The following is an 18,697-nucleotide window of genomic DNA, read 5'->3' on the forward strand; positions in this document are numbered from 1 at the left end:
AGGAGGTCCTGAGAACATGTGCCCAAAAGTGGTTGGGGTACAGCTTGGTTTGATATATTTTAGGAAGGCATGAAGCATCAATCAAATACATTTAAGAAATACATTGGTTTGGTTTAGAAAGGTGGGACAACTCAAAGTGGGGGCTTCCAGGCTATAGGTAACTTTAAACATTTTCTAGTTGACGGTTGAGTTCGTCTAAGACTTGGGATTAATGGAAAGGAGTGTCCAGGTTAAGATAAAGGATAAAGGATTATGGAGACCATGTTTTGTTGCGCGGAGGAATCTCTCAGCAAACTTCAGAGAGCAGGTTGTAAAATGTTTCTTACTAGACCTAAAAGGGTGCCTGGCTCTTAGTCGATTATCTCCTGGATCTGGAAAGGAAGGAAGGAAAACAAAGGGAAAAGGGATTCTCTATAGAATGTGGATTTTTTTCCCACAAGAGACCTTGCATGGCAATTTCAAGGTATGGCAAGAAAATATATTTCGGGGCTAAATATTTTGTCCTTGTCTCATAATGTTATGCCAGAGTCAGATTGAAAAGTAAGTCACGATATATAGGTTCAAATAAAACCCATCTGATGAGAACTTATGGTTTGTAGGGCATACCTCCCTTAGACCCCTTAGGTAGGAATTTGGGCAAGTTAAAACATCAGAGCTTAGTCCTTACATGGCTTTTAAAAGTTGTGAACAAGTAATACTTCCATAAATTCTCACTTAATTACAAATCCCACTAATTTCTTTTTCTTCTTTCCCAGGGACAGCCACTGCAAAGGGTTAAATGTGTATTCTTCCAGTCTAGCTTTTACATTTTTATGAGGATGGGGAGATAGACAGATAGGTATATAGTTCAGTGTTTCTCAAAGTGTGGTCTTTAGACCAGCAGCATCAGCATCACCTGGAAACTTGTGAGAAATGCCAGTTCTTAGTTTCTACTAAATATTTAGTTTCTCACTAAAAACAGCAGTTTTTATTAAGTCCTTTCAAGTGGTTGTTAATGCACATTGAAATTTGAGAACTATTGTTCATCTAGGTCGTTGGCTTTAACTGCTGTAAGGTGTTCCCCAAATTGAACATACCATTTTTTAAAAAAGAGACTAAGTCTTGCTATTATGTTGCCCAGGCTGGTTTCAAACTTCTGGGCTTATGCGATCCTCTTCCACCTCAACCTTCAGATAGCTGCAGCTATAAGCATGCGCCACTGCACCCAGCTTGAATGTACCATATTTTAAATTCCATATTGTCAAGCATTTAAGTTACTTTTCTTTAAAAAATTAACATTAATGCAAAGGAAACAATTGGCAGAGTGAGAAGACAACCTACAGAATAGGAGAAAATATTTGCAAAGTATGTATCCAGCAGAGGATTAATATCCAGAATATACAAGGAACTCTGACGTCTTGACAGCAAATAAAAAAAAAGAATCCAATTAAAAAATGGGCAAATGACCTGAATAGACATTTCTTAAAAGAAGACAGACATATGACCAACAGACACATTTTTTAAAAAAGCTCAACATCACTAGTCATCAGGGAATGCAAATCAAAACCACAGTGAGATATCATCTTATCCTGGTTAGAATGGCTACTATCAAAAAGACAAAAATTAGCAAGTGCTGGCAAAGGTGTGGAGATAAGTGAACTCTTAAATGTGGCTAGTGGGAATGTAAACTAGTACAGCCACTATGGAGAACAGTGAGAAGGTTCCTCAAAAAACTGCAACTAGAACTACCATGTGATCCAACAATTCATTATTGGACATTTATCCAAAGGAAGGGACATCTGCACCCCCATGTTTATTGCAGCACTATTCACAATGGCCGAGATATGGAATCATCCTAAGTATCTAACAACAGATGAATGCATAAAGAAAATATGGTATATATACACAGTGGAATAGTATTCAGCCATAAAAAAGAATGAAATTCTGTATTTTGAGGCACATAGATTGAATTGGAGGACATTATATTAAGTGAAATAAACCAGGGACAGAACGTTAAACACTGCATGTTCTTGTTCATACATGGAAGCTAAAAAAGTTGATCTCATAGAAGTAAAAAGTAGAACAGAATACTACAGGCTGGGAAGGATAGGGCGCAGGAAGGGTAGGGAGCGATTTGTTAAAGGATTCAAAGTTACAACTAGATAGGAAGAGTAAGTTCTAGTGTTGTATACCACTGTAAGATGACTGTAATTAACAATATGTTACACAGTTTCAAAGAACTAGGAGGAGGATGTTGAATGTTCCCAGCACAAAGAAATGATAAGAGATGATGGATATGCTAATTACCTTGATTTGATCTCTGTATATCTATGGAAACATTACTATGTTCTTCATAAACATTAATACATCAAAAAATTTAAAATTAATAACAAAAGATAAAGGGCCCTGAACTCTAGTTTTAGAGCTGAATTGTATCCAGTCAGATAGTTTCTATGTTATATAAACATTCACTTTAAATTTGGAGCTGAAATATATTTGGAAATCCATACTTTTAGTATGTTCATTTGTGTGTGTGTGTGTGTGTGAGGTAAACTTGGTTGGCTATTGGCAAATGTATTGGGTAGCTACTTAATAAAACATTTCCTTCCAGTGCTTCAGCTTTCTGATGCTTAGAAAATGTGTATATTTAACATAATATGCATTATCACTTTTGAAAGTAACTAATTATTCTAACAGTTATTTGTGCCAAATTAGTAATGTGAGTTCGGGAACTATCAGTCTTTTCTATGGCCTGGAATAATTTAAATAATAGAAATTATCCAATTAGATAGAAATCATTATAAAATCATCAAGGTTAGAAGCTGTTAAGATTTCCTTTGACTTTTGCTTATCATTAGTTTTAAAGAAAAAAAATTGACATAATGGAAATTTTCACTATACATCAGGAAGGAAATTCAGTGGAAAAGTAAGCTTCCTGTTCAGTCTTGACCTTCAGTTTATACTTTTCTTCTTAAGTACTGCTACTGGTTTCTTAATGCTATTTCTAGAACTAGCCTATCTATTGCCTATTTAAAATAACTCATTAATCACCTTTTATTTGAACTCCCATAAATGGATCTATGTAGGTTTTCTGTCGCTTTTTAAAACTTTGTATGCAGTAAAATACACACAAAATAAAGTTTACCATCTTAGCCATTTTTAAGTATACAGTTTAGTAGCACTATCTTTCACATTGTTGTGCAACCAATCTCCAAAACCTTTTCATCTTGCAAAACAAATTCTGTGTCTATTAAACAGCTCTCCTTTCTTCCCTACCCTCAACTCCTGGCAACCATCCTTTTACTTTCTGTCTCTCTGAATCATTGACTACCTCATATAAGTGGACTCATACGGTATTTGTCTTTTGGACATGGGCTTATTTTACTTAGCATAATGTCCTCCAGTTCCATTCGTGTTGCCATGAAAGACAGGATTTCATTCTTTTTTTAATGGCTGAAATAGTATTCATCCATGTTGGAGCATGTCAGGATTTCCTTCTTCTTTAAGGCTGAATGATATATTCCATTGTATGTGTATACCAACATTTTATTTATCTAAATTTATATGCCAGTGGATTTTTCGGTTGTTTCCACCTTTTGGCTATTACAAATAATGCTACTGTGAACATGGGTGTACAAATAACTTCAAGACCCTGCTTTTAATTCTTCTGAATATATATCCAGAAGTGGAATTGCTGGATCATATCGTTATTTTAAATTTTTTGAAGAATTTCTGTTGTTTTTAAAGTCACTTTTGATGGTTTGTTCTTTGCTAGAAAATATATTTTTCAATTTTATCAGTGCAGAGTTGTATATAATACTTATATATTTTACTTGTACAATTACATAAAGGTTATATTTCCATATTCTCATGTAATTATCTTTAGTATCCATGTTTGTAACTGTTTACTCATTTCTCTTTTTCCTCGTTCATGTTTACTATTTTATTGGTCTTTAAAACCTAGACTTTGATTTTGTTTCCTAGCATTTAAATTTTTCTGTTTCATTAATTTTAGCTTTCATTTTATTTATATTGTTATTTCTTGAGGCAATGGCTTAGTTCATCTATTTTCAGTTTTTTAAAACAACTAAAGTATTTGTAAGGCTCTAAATTTTTTTTTTTTTAGTTATAGGAATTTTTAATATATTCTGGTTATTCATCCCTTATGAGATACGTTATTTGCAAATATTTTCTCCCACTCTGGATTGTTGTTTCATCTTGATAGTGTCCTTTGTTATACAAAAGTTTTTATTTTGATGAAGTCCAGTTTATCTGTTTTTTTTCTTTTGTTGCCTGTGCTTTTTTGGTATCATATACAAGAAATCTTTGCCAAATGCAATGTTGGAAATATTTTTTTTCCTATATTTTCTTCTAGGAGTTTTATAGCTTTACTGTTAAGTTTTGGTCTTTGATCTGTTTTGAGTTAATTTTTGTATATGATGTAAGAGAAGGGTCCATCTTCATTCTTTTGCATGTGGATAATCAGTTTTCCTAGCATCATTTGTTGAAAAGACTCTCCTTTCTCCATTGAACGGTCTCAGTACCTCTGTCAAAAATTGGTCATATGTGTGAGGGTTTCTTTCTAGGCTCTCTATTCCATTGGTCTGTATGACTGTGCTTATGCTGGTACCACATTGTTTTGATTGCTGTAGCTTTGTAGTAAGTTTTCAAATAAGAAAGTGTGAGTTATCCAACTTTATTCTTTTTCAAGACAATTTTGACTATTATGCAGTTCTTTGAGATTCCATATGAATTTTAGGACGGGTTTTTCTTTTCTTTTTTTTTTTTTTTTTTTTTTTTGCAAAAAATACCATTGGGATTTTGATAGGGATTGCATTGAATCTGTATATTGCTTTGGGTAATATTGTTACCTTAACAATCTAGGAACGTGGGATATCTTTCCATTTATTTATGTTTAATTTCTTTCAGCAGTGTTTTGTAGTTTTTTATTGTGTAAGTTTTTCACCTTCTTAATTCCTGTATATTTTATTTTTGATGCTATCATAAGTGGAATTGTTTTCTTAATTTCGTTTTTGTATTTTTCATTGCTAAATGTATAGAAATCTAGCTGATTTTTGTGTGCTGAATTTGTATTGTGACTTTGAATTTATTAGCTCTAACAGATTGTTTTTGGTGTGTATGTGTCATCTTTAGGGATTTCTACAGATATATCATCTGTGAATAGACATAATTGTGCTTCTTTCTGTCCAATTTGAATGACTTTTCCATCTTTTTCTTGCCTACTTGCTCTGTCTAGAATTTCTAGTATTATGCCGAATAGAAGAAGAAAAAGTGGGCATCACCATCCTGTTCCTGATCTTAGGGGAAAAACTTGCAATCTTTTACTATTGAGTATGTTGTTAGCTATTGGTTTTTACTATATGGGTTTTATGATGTTGAGGAAATTTCCTCCTATTCCCAGCTTGAGTGTTTTTTATCATAAAAGGTGTGAACTTTGTCAAGTGGTTTCTCTGTATTGATTCAGACGATCATGTGGAGTTTCTTCTTCATTCTATTGATGTGGTGTATTACATTGATTTTTTTGTTGTTGAATCATCTTGTGCTCCTGGAGTAAGTTTCACTTGGTCGTGGTTTGTCATTCTTTTAATAGGCTGCTGATTTTGTTGAGTTTTGCATCAGTATTCCTAAGGTATATTAGCCTGTAGTTTTCTTGTAGTATTTTTGTCTGGCTTTGGTATCAGGGTAATGTTGGACCATATAACTAATGAGGAGAAGTGTTCCCTTCGCTTTAGTTTTTTGGAAGTGTTTGAGAAGCATTCTTTAAATTTTGGGTAGAATCAACCAGTGAAAGCTATCTGGTCCTGGCCTTTTCTTTGGGAGCTTTGTGATTACTGATTTAATCCCTTTACTAGTTATAGTTCTATTTAGATTTTCCATTTCCTCTTGAGTTAGTTTTGGTAGATTGTGTGTTTGTAGAAATTTGTCTATTTTATCCAGGTTATCCAAATTGTTGGCATATAGTTTTACATAGTATCGTCTCATAATTCTTTTTATTTTTGTAAAATCAGTAGTGTCACCACTTTTTTCCTTTTTTTTGGGGGGGGGGGACGGGGGTGCGGGGATGGAGTCTTGCTGTTTCTCCCAGGCAGGAGTGCAGTGACACGATCTTGGCTTACTGCAACCTCTGCCTCCTGGGTTCAAGCGATTCTCCTGCCTCAGCTTCCCTAATAGTTGGGATTACAGGCATGCACCACCATGCCTGTGTAATTTTTGTCTTCTTAGCAGAGATGAGGGTTTTACCGTGTTGGTCAGGCTGGTCTTGAACTCCTGACCTCAAGTGATTCGCCTGCCCTGGCTTCCCAAGGTGCTGGGATTACAGGCATGAGCCACTGCATCTGACCGTGTCACCACTTTCATATCTAAGTTTAGTAATTTGGTGTTCTTTCTCTCTGTCTCTCTTTTATTTGTTTCTTTTTTTGTTAAACGATCTAGCTAGAGTTTTGTTGACTTTTTCAAAGGATCAACTTCTGGTTTTGTAATTTTTCTCCATTGTTTTTCTGTTCTCTGTTTTCTCTCTAATCTTTATTATTTTCTTTCTTCTGCTAGCTTTGGTGTAGTTTACTCTTTTTCTAGTTTCTTGAGGTGTATAGTTAGGTTATTGAATGAGAACTTTCTTATTTTTTAATGTTTACAGCTTTACATTTTTCTTTTAGCCATGCATTCACTGCATCTTATAAGTTTTAGTATGTTATGTTTTCATTTTCATTTGTCTCAAGTTGTTTTCTAATTTCCTTTGTGATTTTTTCCTTTGATCTGTTAACATTCACAAATTTTCACGTATTTGTGAATTTTTTAGTTTTTTATCTGCTGTTGGTTTTTCATTTCTATTATGATCAGACAACATACTTTGTATGATTTCAATTTCTTTAAATGTATTAAGACTTATTTTGTAGCCTAACATATGGTCTGTTTTGGAGAATGTTCCATGTACACTTGAGAAGAATATATTATGCTGGTGTTGGGTGAGTTTAGTTCTTGACTTGTTACATTTGAGCATACATGTAGGTGGAGATGTGAGATACTCATTTAGGAGAAAAGCCAAGTGAAGAAATTTGTTAATGAACTGTAAAGAGGGATTAACATCACAAGAGTAGGTAATTTTTTTTGAGAAACAAATTTAGAGCAACACAACAGCCTTGAATATATTCCTATTTAGAAGGCTGAAGGTTGAATATAACCTGGTGTGTTACAAAAGGGTGGAACAATTTATCATAGGCCAGAGCCAAGATAGTATAATATTTAGACTTTAAATATCAAAAAGAAGATACGATCAGCTGAATTCAAAGTTGAAGGCTAGGCGTGGTGGCTCACGCCTGTAATCCCAGCACTTTGGGAGGCCGAGGCAGAAGGATCACTTGAGCCCAGGGGTTCAAGACCAGCCTGGCCAACATGGTGAAATCCTGTCTCTACTGAAAATACAAAAATTAGCCAGGCATGGTGGCAGGCGCCTGTAAACCCAGCTACTCTGGAGGCTGAGGCAGGAGAATCGCTTTGACCCCGGGAGGCAGAGGTTGCAATGAGCCGAGATTGTGCCTTTGAATTCTAGCCTGGGTAACAGAGGAAGACACCATCTTGGGGGAAAAAAAAAAAAAGTTCAGAAAGCAGCTTGTTTGGGAAGGACTGTTTTTTTGTATTCATTTAATAATTCAATAAAGAAAATAGAAAAAGCATGGTTTTTTTTTTAAATTTGAGAAACATTTAAATGATGACCACTACTTAAATTATGAAATTGAAAACTACAAATATAAATTATGCCTTCTTTATAGTATGAGTTTTAGAGGCTGTTAATTTGCTATAATATTAGGTAAATCTGGAATAGAAGAAACTTCATATATTATCTTATCGCTATATTTGAATTCTGTAGAAGTTATTTCTGGACAGTCTACGAAAAGCTCTTGCTGGCCATGGAGGAAGTAGGCAGCTGACAGAAAGTGCTGCAATTGCCTGTGTCAAACTGTGTAAAGCAAGTACTTACATCAATTGGGAAGATAACTCTGTCATTTTCCTACTTGTTCAGTCCATGGTGGTTGATCTTAAGGTAACATGCTTATTCTTTCTCTACTACAAACTTTAAGAAAATGAAATGAATTTTCTAGCATAAGTATTTTTTCAAAGATAATTGCTAACATTAAAGTTCTGATTCTTTGTTAAGTTCATAGGACTTTCTTTTGTTTTTTCTGTGTTCATCAGCCTAAATGGATTGAGAATAAGAAAACACCATTTTCTTAAATGAGCATAAATATACAGACTTAGGTTTAAAATAATGTGTCTATTAGGACCTGAAAGGAACCTATATATAGTATTGGAACAGTTATATCAGACTGATGAACTACAGTATTGGTGCTTTGTGCTTCTTCTGGCAACTGAATTTTACTGCCATCTGTGTGGATAATGTGTTGATGTTATTACATGTTAGTAAAGAAATACTGCATGGGCATTTAAAGGCTTTTGTTTTCTGTTGGGGTTTTTATAGAACCTGCTTTTTAATCCAAGTAAGCCATTCTCAAGAGGCAGTCAGCCTGCAGATGTGGATCTAATGATTGACTGCCTTGTTTCTTGCTTTCGTATAAGTCCTCACAACAACCAACACTTTAAGGTGAGAGCATTGGTTTTTATCTAACTATGTTTACTGATGCTGTTATCCTTTATAAACAAAAAGACTAGAGAGATTAATAGGTTTACTTTTATCGGTATTTCTCACTATTATGTATTGATGTTCATTTCAAGACCTTAAAAACTTAGTGTTTTAAAAAAAAAAAAAAAAGTTCTATTTGCTGTTTTTTTTGACTTCATTTGTATTACTGAGTATTTTTCTCATAGAAATAATCTGCTTTGTTTTTCTTTTTCTATAGATCTGCCTGGCTCAGAATTCACCTTCTACATTTCACTATGTGCTGGTAAATTCACTTCATCGAATCATCACCAATGTAAGTCCAAAAGGTATTGCTAAATTACTAAAAAAAATTTTTTCGTTCTTTTCTTTGCATATTTCTTTTTAAGAAATGCACTCTTGGTTTTCAAAAAGGTTCTGAATTTAGATGTATGAAATAGGAAAATTTCTCCACAGTGATTATATTTGATAATTGATAAATATTTGTATTTTTCATATTAAGTTTGACTTAATTTTTCATATCAAGTTTCATATTAAGTTTGACTGAAGGGACCATATTAAGGAAGATGGAGTTAATAAGATGCTTTGGAAAGATTAAATCTAAAATGTTTTATTCAGATCAGAAGTCCTTGAAAAAAATGCCACTGAAAATACAATTTAAAATTTTCATCCCAAAGCTTTTCAAACATATTATTTGAATACTCTTAGCCCTTTCACAGCATTTGATACATTGACTTGCCACCTTACCATTTAAATTAAAAGTAATAGTATTTATGTTGTAGTCTAGTATAGCACATTGACAAAATGATGGGACTGTATTTGATGGTACTTTTAAATCTTTTGATCCTAAATTCATTCATAGTGTAAAATTTCATTTTTCTTAAACAAAATGAAATATTAACATACTTTAAAGTAGGTATTCACAAGATACAAAAGCATATCAGACAAAGTAAGTGAAATCATTAAAAGGTACTTGTGAAAGCTTCAACTCTGATGTGGAGACATTAAATAGACAGCAAAACTTTATCAGATTTGGACTGTGGATTTTAAAAATTCTGTTCTTGTAATTATGAACAACCCTATTTTGAAAGTTCTCAGGTGTTATTTTCCATTGTTCCACTTTTATCAAATGATAGATACTCACATTTATGGGTAAAATGGTCAACATTTTCCTTCCTTAAAGGAGGCTTTAATCATTGATAACTTAGTATATTTGTCCTGTTTATAATCAAATTCCATTTTAAGACTGTGCCTCTGGTGAGTTGAAAATAACTCTTTACCCTCATTTGCCCTGAATGTTGTATTTATTTAAAATAAATGCTGCCCATATTCTATCCATTCCTGCAGTGGAAAATTCACTATTGATAAAGCTATTTGGTGACGCATTTAATTTTTCTCAGCATGTGTTTAGTGAGCATTTTGGGAGGATAGTCCTTTGTTGTGCAGGATGCCTTGGGCCTTGCAGGACCTTTAACATCTCTGGCCTCACTTCATTAAATGCCAGTTGTGCTGCATCTCCCCCATTCCTAGTCACTATGAACAAATAAATATGCCTGAAGGAATGATACTTCCTCCCTTAGTTGAGTATCACTGAGTTAAATTGTAGGTAGAAGTAACATTGAATATGCTTTGTTCCAAAAGGGAAAGTTTAATGAAGATTGTAAATAAGGTATGTTTGTATTAAAAACTTTTAAAAAATTACTGTACTTTTGTCAGCATAATGAGCCAGGGCATTGTACCTTAAAGGTTTACTTTCAAGGCCATTGGAAAAAAAGATGATTTCCACCCTGAAGTTTATGTTTAACTCAGAAATAAGACATTATTGCTTTTTTCTGCTGTGGCTCAGAACACTAAAAATATTCAAAGAGTGGATAGCTTTACATAAGTGCTTAAAATTTGTTTATAATAAACCCAAATATATACTTTTTGATATTTTGTGGCTAGTTACTTTAATTGTGAAATATTTTTGTCTACAATTGACTATATAGAGCACTTTCAAGCATGGACTTGGCACTGCTGTAAGTGGCTGAGCTGCTCCTTTCTGGGTTCCAAGCATGCCTGGAGTGGTGCTTCATGCATGTCTCAGTGTACTTGGTGAAAGTGGCTGTGCATCCTCTTCTACTCTAATGAGCACTGCATGTGTGGAGGGTGGAGTGTGTCTGTATCAGAGATCAAGTTATATGAAAATCTGTTTTTATAAAGAAAAAAACTACATTGATTTTTAAATATTAAGTATCCGTAGCTTTTCAATGAAATAACTTGAAAAGGAACATAAATATTAGTTCAGAGTATCTTTTTTAAATCATGCCTTGGGTAGTGATACTTTTTTATTATAGATTGTTTGAGAAATTGTTTCTCCTTAGGATATTTTCCCCCTTGGTTTGAGGCTAATCGCTGTTGAATCTGAAGTACTTTTTTGGTTGAAAAGGACTATTTATAAAGTGAATATACAAATTTATGAGATTGACTATTTTAGAGTTTCATTGAAGACATTTATTATGGAAATATTTTTGTCTTGAAAAATCACATGAAATTATTCTTAGATATTTGGACTTCTGATCTTCATTCATAGTGTAAATTTTTTTTCTAATGATTCTTGGTTCAATGTACCCCATAAGTTCTCTTCTCCCATGGTTCTTTAGCCAGTCCACACATTTTTTTTTTAAAGTATCATGTTCTCAAATAAGATAAAAGTTTTACTGATGTGTATTGAGGGTTTGTGTAGAAGTAGTAAGATGTTTGGAGTTCTACTTTTGTAAAATGTACTCATACTCAGTTCATAAGTACTGAGTTTAGATCTAAAATATTCCAGCATTTTTTCTTAGAAAATCTTAAAATATATCCACTATTTGATTCTTATTGTAATGCAGGTTCCTAGCAGTTGCTAAAATAGTAGTAGTTGTACTGTCCTCTTTTTTATTATGATGTGCCATAAGAGATGAATTATAGTTGTAAGATCTGTTATATAATCTTCATAGACTTCCTTTAGGTTAAATTAGATATGTAATTGGGAAATTTAAAAAGTATTATACAAACTTATGAACCAATTATCTTAGCCATCACTGGTACATGCTATAGCTGGTATATTACGTATTTCTGTTTTTTTCCTTATGACAATTGATCATAATTTACATATAGATAGTTCACATACTGAAAATGAGATATTTCTTTCTACTGAGAGGTTGTAGTTGAAAGAAATTATTTCCAAGGCATTTGAAAATTATTTAAATCTCTTGAGGAATTGCCACATAATTTGTTCATATTATGTCAGGGTTGCCATTTGGCTATAAACATGGTATTTTCAAGGAAAAAAAGAGTAAGTCTACTTTAATTGACTGGTGTTCCGGAAGGACACATTTAGTAACTGCTCAAAATACTAAACTTTTTTGCCAACCACATGATGTCTAGTTTTTCATGCTTATTTTATTTGAAAATGTGTCTTTTACTTTAAAATGAATATATTATGAAAAATGAAAACTATGAAAATTACTAAATCTTAAGCCTAACGTTATTTTATATGGTGCACCTGGTACCACAATACAGTTTAAAAGCTATTTTTAAAATGACACAGTAATTTGAATGGGATGTTATATGGGACGTCTTTCTTAGTTTATCAGTTTCTGACAAGATCTTATGAGATGTGTTGGGTGAGGAAGACCCTTCACTCAATGTACATTGCTATTCAGCTTTTTGTTACTTTAGGCTGATTAACACAAGCTGTATAATTTAGTAAGTATAAGGAAATCAAGTTGCATTGGTTGCTTTGGGCAAGTCAAAATTGCAGAGAGTTGGAGGAATCCATTATACTATCAGACTAAAAAGTGATCATGTGTAGGAACTAGATTAAATGAAGTAGGAGTTGAGGGAAAAGTGTAAACAACCATACTGTCCCAAAAAAGCATTTCTTCCCTCCCAGTTTTGGGATTCCTCCCTGAATGGATTTCAGTATTCAAAATGTGTATCATAAGTTGGTTTTATATTTTACTATCTGGCGAGCAGGATTTGTAATCCACAGTTTGGGTTAAAGTAACGTAACTTGATGCTATTCAAAATATTCTGAGAATTCCAAGTGAAGAAATTAAAATGTTGACACTTGAATTAGCTTAGTTTTGAATAAGAAAAAATCTGGGAATGAGACGTGAGAGATGTGAGGCTATAAATCTCTCTTATCTACAATTTGAATGTGTTATTCTTCCAGATTTTTTTAATAAACATCTGGAGTATTATAAATTAGAAGCCTACATTTTAGGTCATTTCATGCATACTCTACATATATAGTGAAAATTCATCCAGTCAGTTTTGTATTAACTGATAGACTTTAAAGATAATAGTGATTTTCATAATTGTCATTTTTTAATAATATATCAAGTCATTCATTTTAAAGTTAAAGATACACTTTCAAATAAAATAGGCGTAAAAACTAGACATCAAAGCAAAACAGGTTAAACTGAAATAGAAAATACACGAAATAATTTTTTAAAAAATGTTTCGCTGGGATCAGTTTGTCTTTGTTTATGGTAATTGTTAGTCTCCCATGTATCATGTCATCATTGCATATCAATTTAAGATTATAGATTTAATAGTTTTATTTCATTTACTAATTTCATGTTGTAATTATCATTGTTTTCTGTAAACATATAAGTAATGGTTTCCCACATACACTTTTAATATTGTGTTGAACCACTAATCACTTTTAAAGCTTTGATAATAGCATTCTTACCTGGGAAAATATATGCCATTTATGCATGTGTTCCAGAAATTGTAAAACTTGAAACTTAAAAAAAAGAAGAAGATCGGCTACAGATTAGCTCTCTGAAGACTTTAGTTTTCAAATTCACTGGCTTATCATTGAGAAAAGATAGTCTCACATGCACATGCTCATGAAGTGGGCAATTTGTCTCATGCTCACTATTATGTTTTATAATATAATGTGTATGAGTTAGTGTTTGAATTAAAGACGTTGTTTGAAGACTTTGGAAATCATGGTGTGTGTTTGCATGGTCTTAGAAACTTCCTGACAAAAAGATAAAACTTAAAACTACAGTGATAAACACAGTATACAACTCATGTGATTTTGTACTTTCTCTTCCTTATGGTCTTTGTTTTTCTCTAGTCGGCATTGGATTGGTGGCCTAAGATTGATGCTGTGTATTGTCACTCGGTTGAACTTCGAAATATGTTTGGTGAAACACTTCATAAAGCAGTGCAAGGTTGTGGAGCACACCCAGCAATACGAATGGCACAGGTAAGATAAATCATGTATTTTGAATCTCACCTCCTTTTTATTGCATTTTTTAGTGTCTTTATCCCATTCCTGCTGCTTTGATTATTTTAGAGAATTGAAGGGGTCCTTCATTTCTTCTAAATGTTGTGGTATGTTGTATGTAGAATATTGTTGAATACTAGATAATAATGTTTATTTTCCACTGTTTCCATGAGTTGAACTTACTTTTCTTAGATAAATGTTCTCACAAAACACTGAAAGTCTTAATGAATGTCACCTTTTTTTCTGTTTTTAAAGTTTTTTTCTCTTTAAAACTTTTGAGCAAAAATATTTTGAATAGCTTCTCACCTTTTGGGGATGAGTAAGGGAAGCTGACTCCTGGGTTAGAGTGAATGTTGCTGCTAATGCACATTTTAGCTCATTGAATAGTGACTATTACATATAAGAAATGAATACAATTTAGAGTTTTTGTATTTAAAATAAAAATATTTTATATTTCAACAAATATGCTTTGAGCCTTTACAAATGATAGGTACTTTGATACTGACATTTGACTCTAAACTTAATAAAAAGCAGACTTAAAATTGGGTATTCTCACAGATTATTACTCTTAATATGGAATTTAAAAACTCCTATGGAATCAATTTAAAAAGATAATTATAAGATTGTGGAAGTCAGTTTTTGGTGTTTATGTATAGCAAGAGTATTATACATGGCAACTCTTGACATTGATTGGTGGTGCTTTGTCTTCTGCTTCTTATTTTCTATTCTTATTGGCTGCTGTCGCTCACATGATCAGATGCCAACCAGTCACTGTTTTGCATGGCAGTGGGCTTCTGTGGCTGTAAGTATGACCCATTGTAACTACCTCAGAAAAGTCCTTGGTTTCTTTGACTTTTCTGTGTATAGTTACCATTATAGTCACATTTTGTCATTTCAACTGAAAATATAGCATGTCTTCACCTGTTGGTTTTATCTAGTAAATTAGTCATTTCACAGTTACGAGAAATTTAAACAGCTTCCTCCCTGGCATGCTTCTCTTTTTCTAAGTCCCCTTAGTCAGTGAAATAATTTGGTTTTATACAGTTGTGATTCACTCTTATCCAGTTGTCAGTAATTATTTCTGAGGATAGTTTATCTTAGATGTTCAAATACAGAAGTTTTTTTATGTCATATAATTTGGGATTATTGAGCCTAAAAAATATAGCTAAAAGATCATGACAGTGATGTTTCCTTAAGTAAACTTTAAAATGCAAGGTTACCTTTTAGTTGACTTTTTGTAATGCCAAGTACTTCATTTTTTTTTAAGTTGAAAAAATTTTCAATACAGGTATAAGTTAATTGGAGGTAAGCATAAATAATAGCTGCTTAAATGTTATTTAACAAGACACTTTTTAAAAATCTTTAAAAACTACTTGAAATAAGTTGTTTAAAAGTTATTTATTGACCTGTTTATTCCAGAGACCTTCTGGGAAATTAGAAGTTTATTTGACTTTTTTGTTTTAAGTTTACTACCTTTTCTGGTAGAAAATTAATGGCCTCCAATAATAGGGCTTGGTGGAAGGTTAATATTCACTTCCTATTTAACTTCAACATCCACTTTACCAGCTGCCCATGATTTTCTGTGAATAAGGACTAAAAATGAAACTAAATGATTATTTTGAACAGAGGTAAAATTTGATTGGTAGTCTGAATATGTCCTCTACACTTAGAAGTTATTTTACTTCAAGGCCGGGCGCGGTGGCTCAAGCCTGTAATCCCAGCACTTTGGGAGGCCGAGGCGGGTGGATCACGAGGTCAGGAGATTGAGACTATCCTGGCTAACATGGTGAAACCCCGTCTCTACTAAAAATACAAAAAACTAGCCGGGCGTGGTGGCGGGCGCCTGTAGTCTCAGCTACTTGGGAGGCTGAGGCGGGAGAATGGCGTGAACCCGGGAGGCGGAGCTTGCAGTGAGCCGAGATCATGCCACTGCACTCCAGCCTGGGAGCGAGACTCCATCTCAAAAAAAAAAAAAAAAAAAAAAAAAAAGAAGTTATTTTACTTCTTAGCCCTAGTTGTAAGCTGATTCTCAGAGCTACATATTATTTTATTGAAAAACCATAACTAGAGAGGATTTCCTCTTTTGGCCCAAGGACCCCTGTAATAAGAATTTAGTTTTTATTTCTAATTGTTTTCTGAAAATATCAACATACATTTAATTTTCAAAATCATTCTTAAGCTGTTTATGTTTTTGAAATGTTATATGTATGTATATTTGTACATAATGACTAAAGGACAGCTTTTGAGCTGATATATCCAGGAGAGAAAATAAATAGCAAATTTAATATGAAACAATTTTTAGAATAAGAAAATTTTAGGTTTTGAATGGCTGTTAGAGTAAAATCTCACCCTTCATAAACTTGGTGAGTTAACAGTCAGATAACTAGTATGGAAGTATTGACCTTCTATTTGCCAGGCAAAGGTGCTAATGCCAGGGAAGCATGACAAACTAAACATACACAGTACTTCCCCTCACCGAGACTCCAAGCAAAAGGCTTGTAGCTTTTGCTTGAAAATCCTAATGAAGAACTCACACCGGGTACAGTGGCTGACGTCTGTTAATCCCAGCACTTTGGGAGGCCAAGGTGGGCGGATCATCTGAGGTCAGGAGTTCGAGACCAGCCTGGCCAACATGGCAAAACCCCATCTCTACTAAAAATACAAAAATTAACCAGGCGTGGTGGTGCATGCCTGTAATCCCAGCTACTCAGGAGGCTGAGACAGAAGAATCACTTCAACCCGGGAGGCGGAGGTTGCAGTGAGCTGAGATGGCGCCATTGCACTCCAGCGTGGGCAACAAGAGTGAGAATCTGTCTCAAAAAAAACACAAAAAAAACTCACTACAGGTGGCATGGAGTCTGGCAACACAGGCAAATATATATAATAAATGGTTTACAGATAATACCTAACGTCAGAGTTTCTTACTGTTGGCACTATTAACATTTTGGACTGGATAACTCTATTATAGGGAGCTATACTGTGCATTGTGGGATATTCAGCAGCATCTCTGGCCTCTACCCACTAGCTGCCAATATTTCCTTTACCCCCCAGCCCTCCTCGTTATGAAAACCAGACATGTCTCCGAACATTTCCAGATGCCCCCTGGGGGACAAAATCACCCCCAGTTGAGAACCACTGTATTACAGAGTGTGTTCAGTGGGTTGTCCCTCATTTGTATTGCCTCAAATGATTTGAGACTCTGATAAACCTGAGCCATTAGCTTGCTTCAGAAGTAGCAGTCAAGGAGTTCTATTGCAAAACAGTGAAAGTAAATAATACCTGCTTCAAGGTTTTACTAACACTTTGTATTTTGGAGAGACAAGTTACTTGTTGGAAGGAGCTAATTATTTGAAAATTTTCTCTTCGACCAAGATAGAATCCTGTCTCTGTCACTTCCAGCCATCATTGATCCTCTTTCTTTTGGAACTCTGGAATACTTCTGATTCTTCCACAAGGTGTCCCTGCAGATATTTGAATAAGGTTATTCTGTACTCCTAGAATTCTTTTTATCTTTATATAGTTTTGGCATTTTATTCTTTTAGCTCTCTCTTTTTTTTTTTTTTTCTTCTTGAGACAGAGTCCCACTCTGAGTCCCACTCTGTCACCCAGGCCGGAGTGCAGTGATGTGATCTTGGCTCACTCCAACCTCTACCTCCCAGGTTCAAGTGATCTCCTGCCTTAGCCTTCCCGACTCACTGGGGTTACAGGCACCCACCATCATGCTGGCTAATTTTGTATTTTTAGTAGACCATTTAGCACCATTTTGGGCAGGCTGCTCTTGAACTCTGACCTCAAGTGATCCACCTGCCTCTCTGTCTCCCAAAGTGCTGGGATTATAGGCATGAGCCACTGTGCCTGGCCTCTTTTAGCTCTCTTTGAAAGTGTATGTGTGTTTGTTGGGTCTGTTTTTATAGCTAGGGAAACTGAACCTTAAAAAGTTATATTAATAACAAATGCATGGTTAATGAGTCGTCAACCAGAGTTAGTTCTGAGGTTTTTTGACATTCAGTTCAGTGTCTTTATCAGGTTCTTTAGTTGTTCTTCTTCACTAGCAAGTTAGGTTGATGAAAGCATTAGCTTTGTCTGGCTTATTCAACACTGAATCCCTAACTTTTGAACAACATCTGATACATACTGGGCATTTAGTACATGTTTGCAGAATGAATGAAGGAATGAATTTCTTACTTGATCTGGTTTCAAAATCCTCCTCCAGGCCGTGTGCAGTGGCTCACGCCTATAATCCCAGCACCTAGGGAGGCCGGGGCGGGCAGATCACTTGAGACCAGGAGTTTCAGACCAGCCTGGCCAACATGGTGAAACCTTGTCTCTACTAAAAATACAAAAAAATTAGCCAGGCGTGGGGGGCAGGCGCCTATGATTATAGCTACTCAGGAGGCTGAGGCAGGAGAATCGCTTGAACCCGGGAGGTGGAGTTTGCAGTGAGCCAAGATTGTGTCACTGCACTCCAGCCTGGGCAACAGAGTGAGACTGTCTCAAAAAAGCAAAAACAAAAAATCAAAAGCCAAAAACCCTCCTGTATCTGATTTACTTCTCTTCTGGAAAGACCAACCTGACAAAAATTTTTAAAATTAAAATGCCATATTAAGATCTGATGTTAGTGATACAGATGTAATACTATGATGTAATAATTGATAAAAGCTATTAAACTGTTGTGTTTGTATACCCTGTTTCTATTAATACAATCTAAGATAGTATTATTATTTTATATTGACGTTTTAGTTATTTAAACTCTGGCCATTTTTATATGAATGTTGAACCATAACTTCTCTTCGTTTGTACTTTTGTAGTATTTTTTAATA

General features: G+C 34.3%; 1 protein-coding gene across 8 annotated transcripts in view; it reads left to right on the top strand.

Annotated features, from left to right (window-relative positions):
- LOC105485209 (neurofibromin 1) overlaps window positions 1-18,697 on the top strand; it is a 291,308-nt gene that overhangs the window by 108,718 nt on the left and 163,893 nt on the right. For 4 of the 8 annotated variants that reach the window (XM_011747434.3, XM_024793921.2, XM_011747437.3 and 1 more), the window contains exons 9-13: window positions 7,865-8,038; window positions 8,474-8,596; window positions 8,853-8,927; window positions 10,600-10,629; window positions 13,725-13,856. In XM_011747434.3, coding sequence (XP_011745736.2) covers window positions 7,865-8,038; window positions 8,474-8,596; window positions 8,853-8,927; window positions 10,600-10,629; window positions 13,725-13,856 — 534 coding nt within the window. The remainder of the gene's footprint in view (window positions 1-7,864; window positions 8,039-8,473; window positions 8,597-8,852; window positions 8,928-10,599; window positions 10,630-13,724; window positions 13,857-18,697) is intronic. The other 4 variants (XM_011747440.3, XM_011747435.3, XM_011747438.3 and 1 more) reach the window with 1 other exon arrangement.

Source organism: Macaca nemestrina, chromosome 17 (genome assembly GCF_043159975.1).
Source record: "Macaca nemestrina isolate mMacNem1 chromosome 17, mMacNem.hap1, whole genome shotgun sequence".
Classification (NCBI taxonomy): Eukaryota; Metazoa; Chordata; class Mammalia; order Primates; family Cercopithecidae; genus Macaca; species Macaca nemestrina.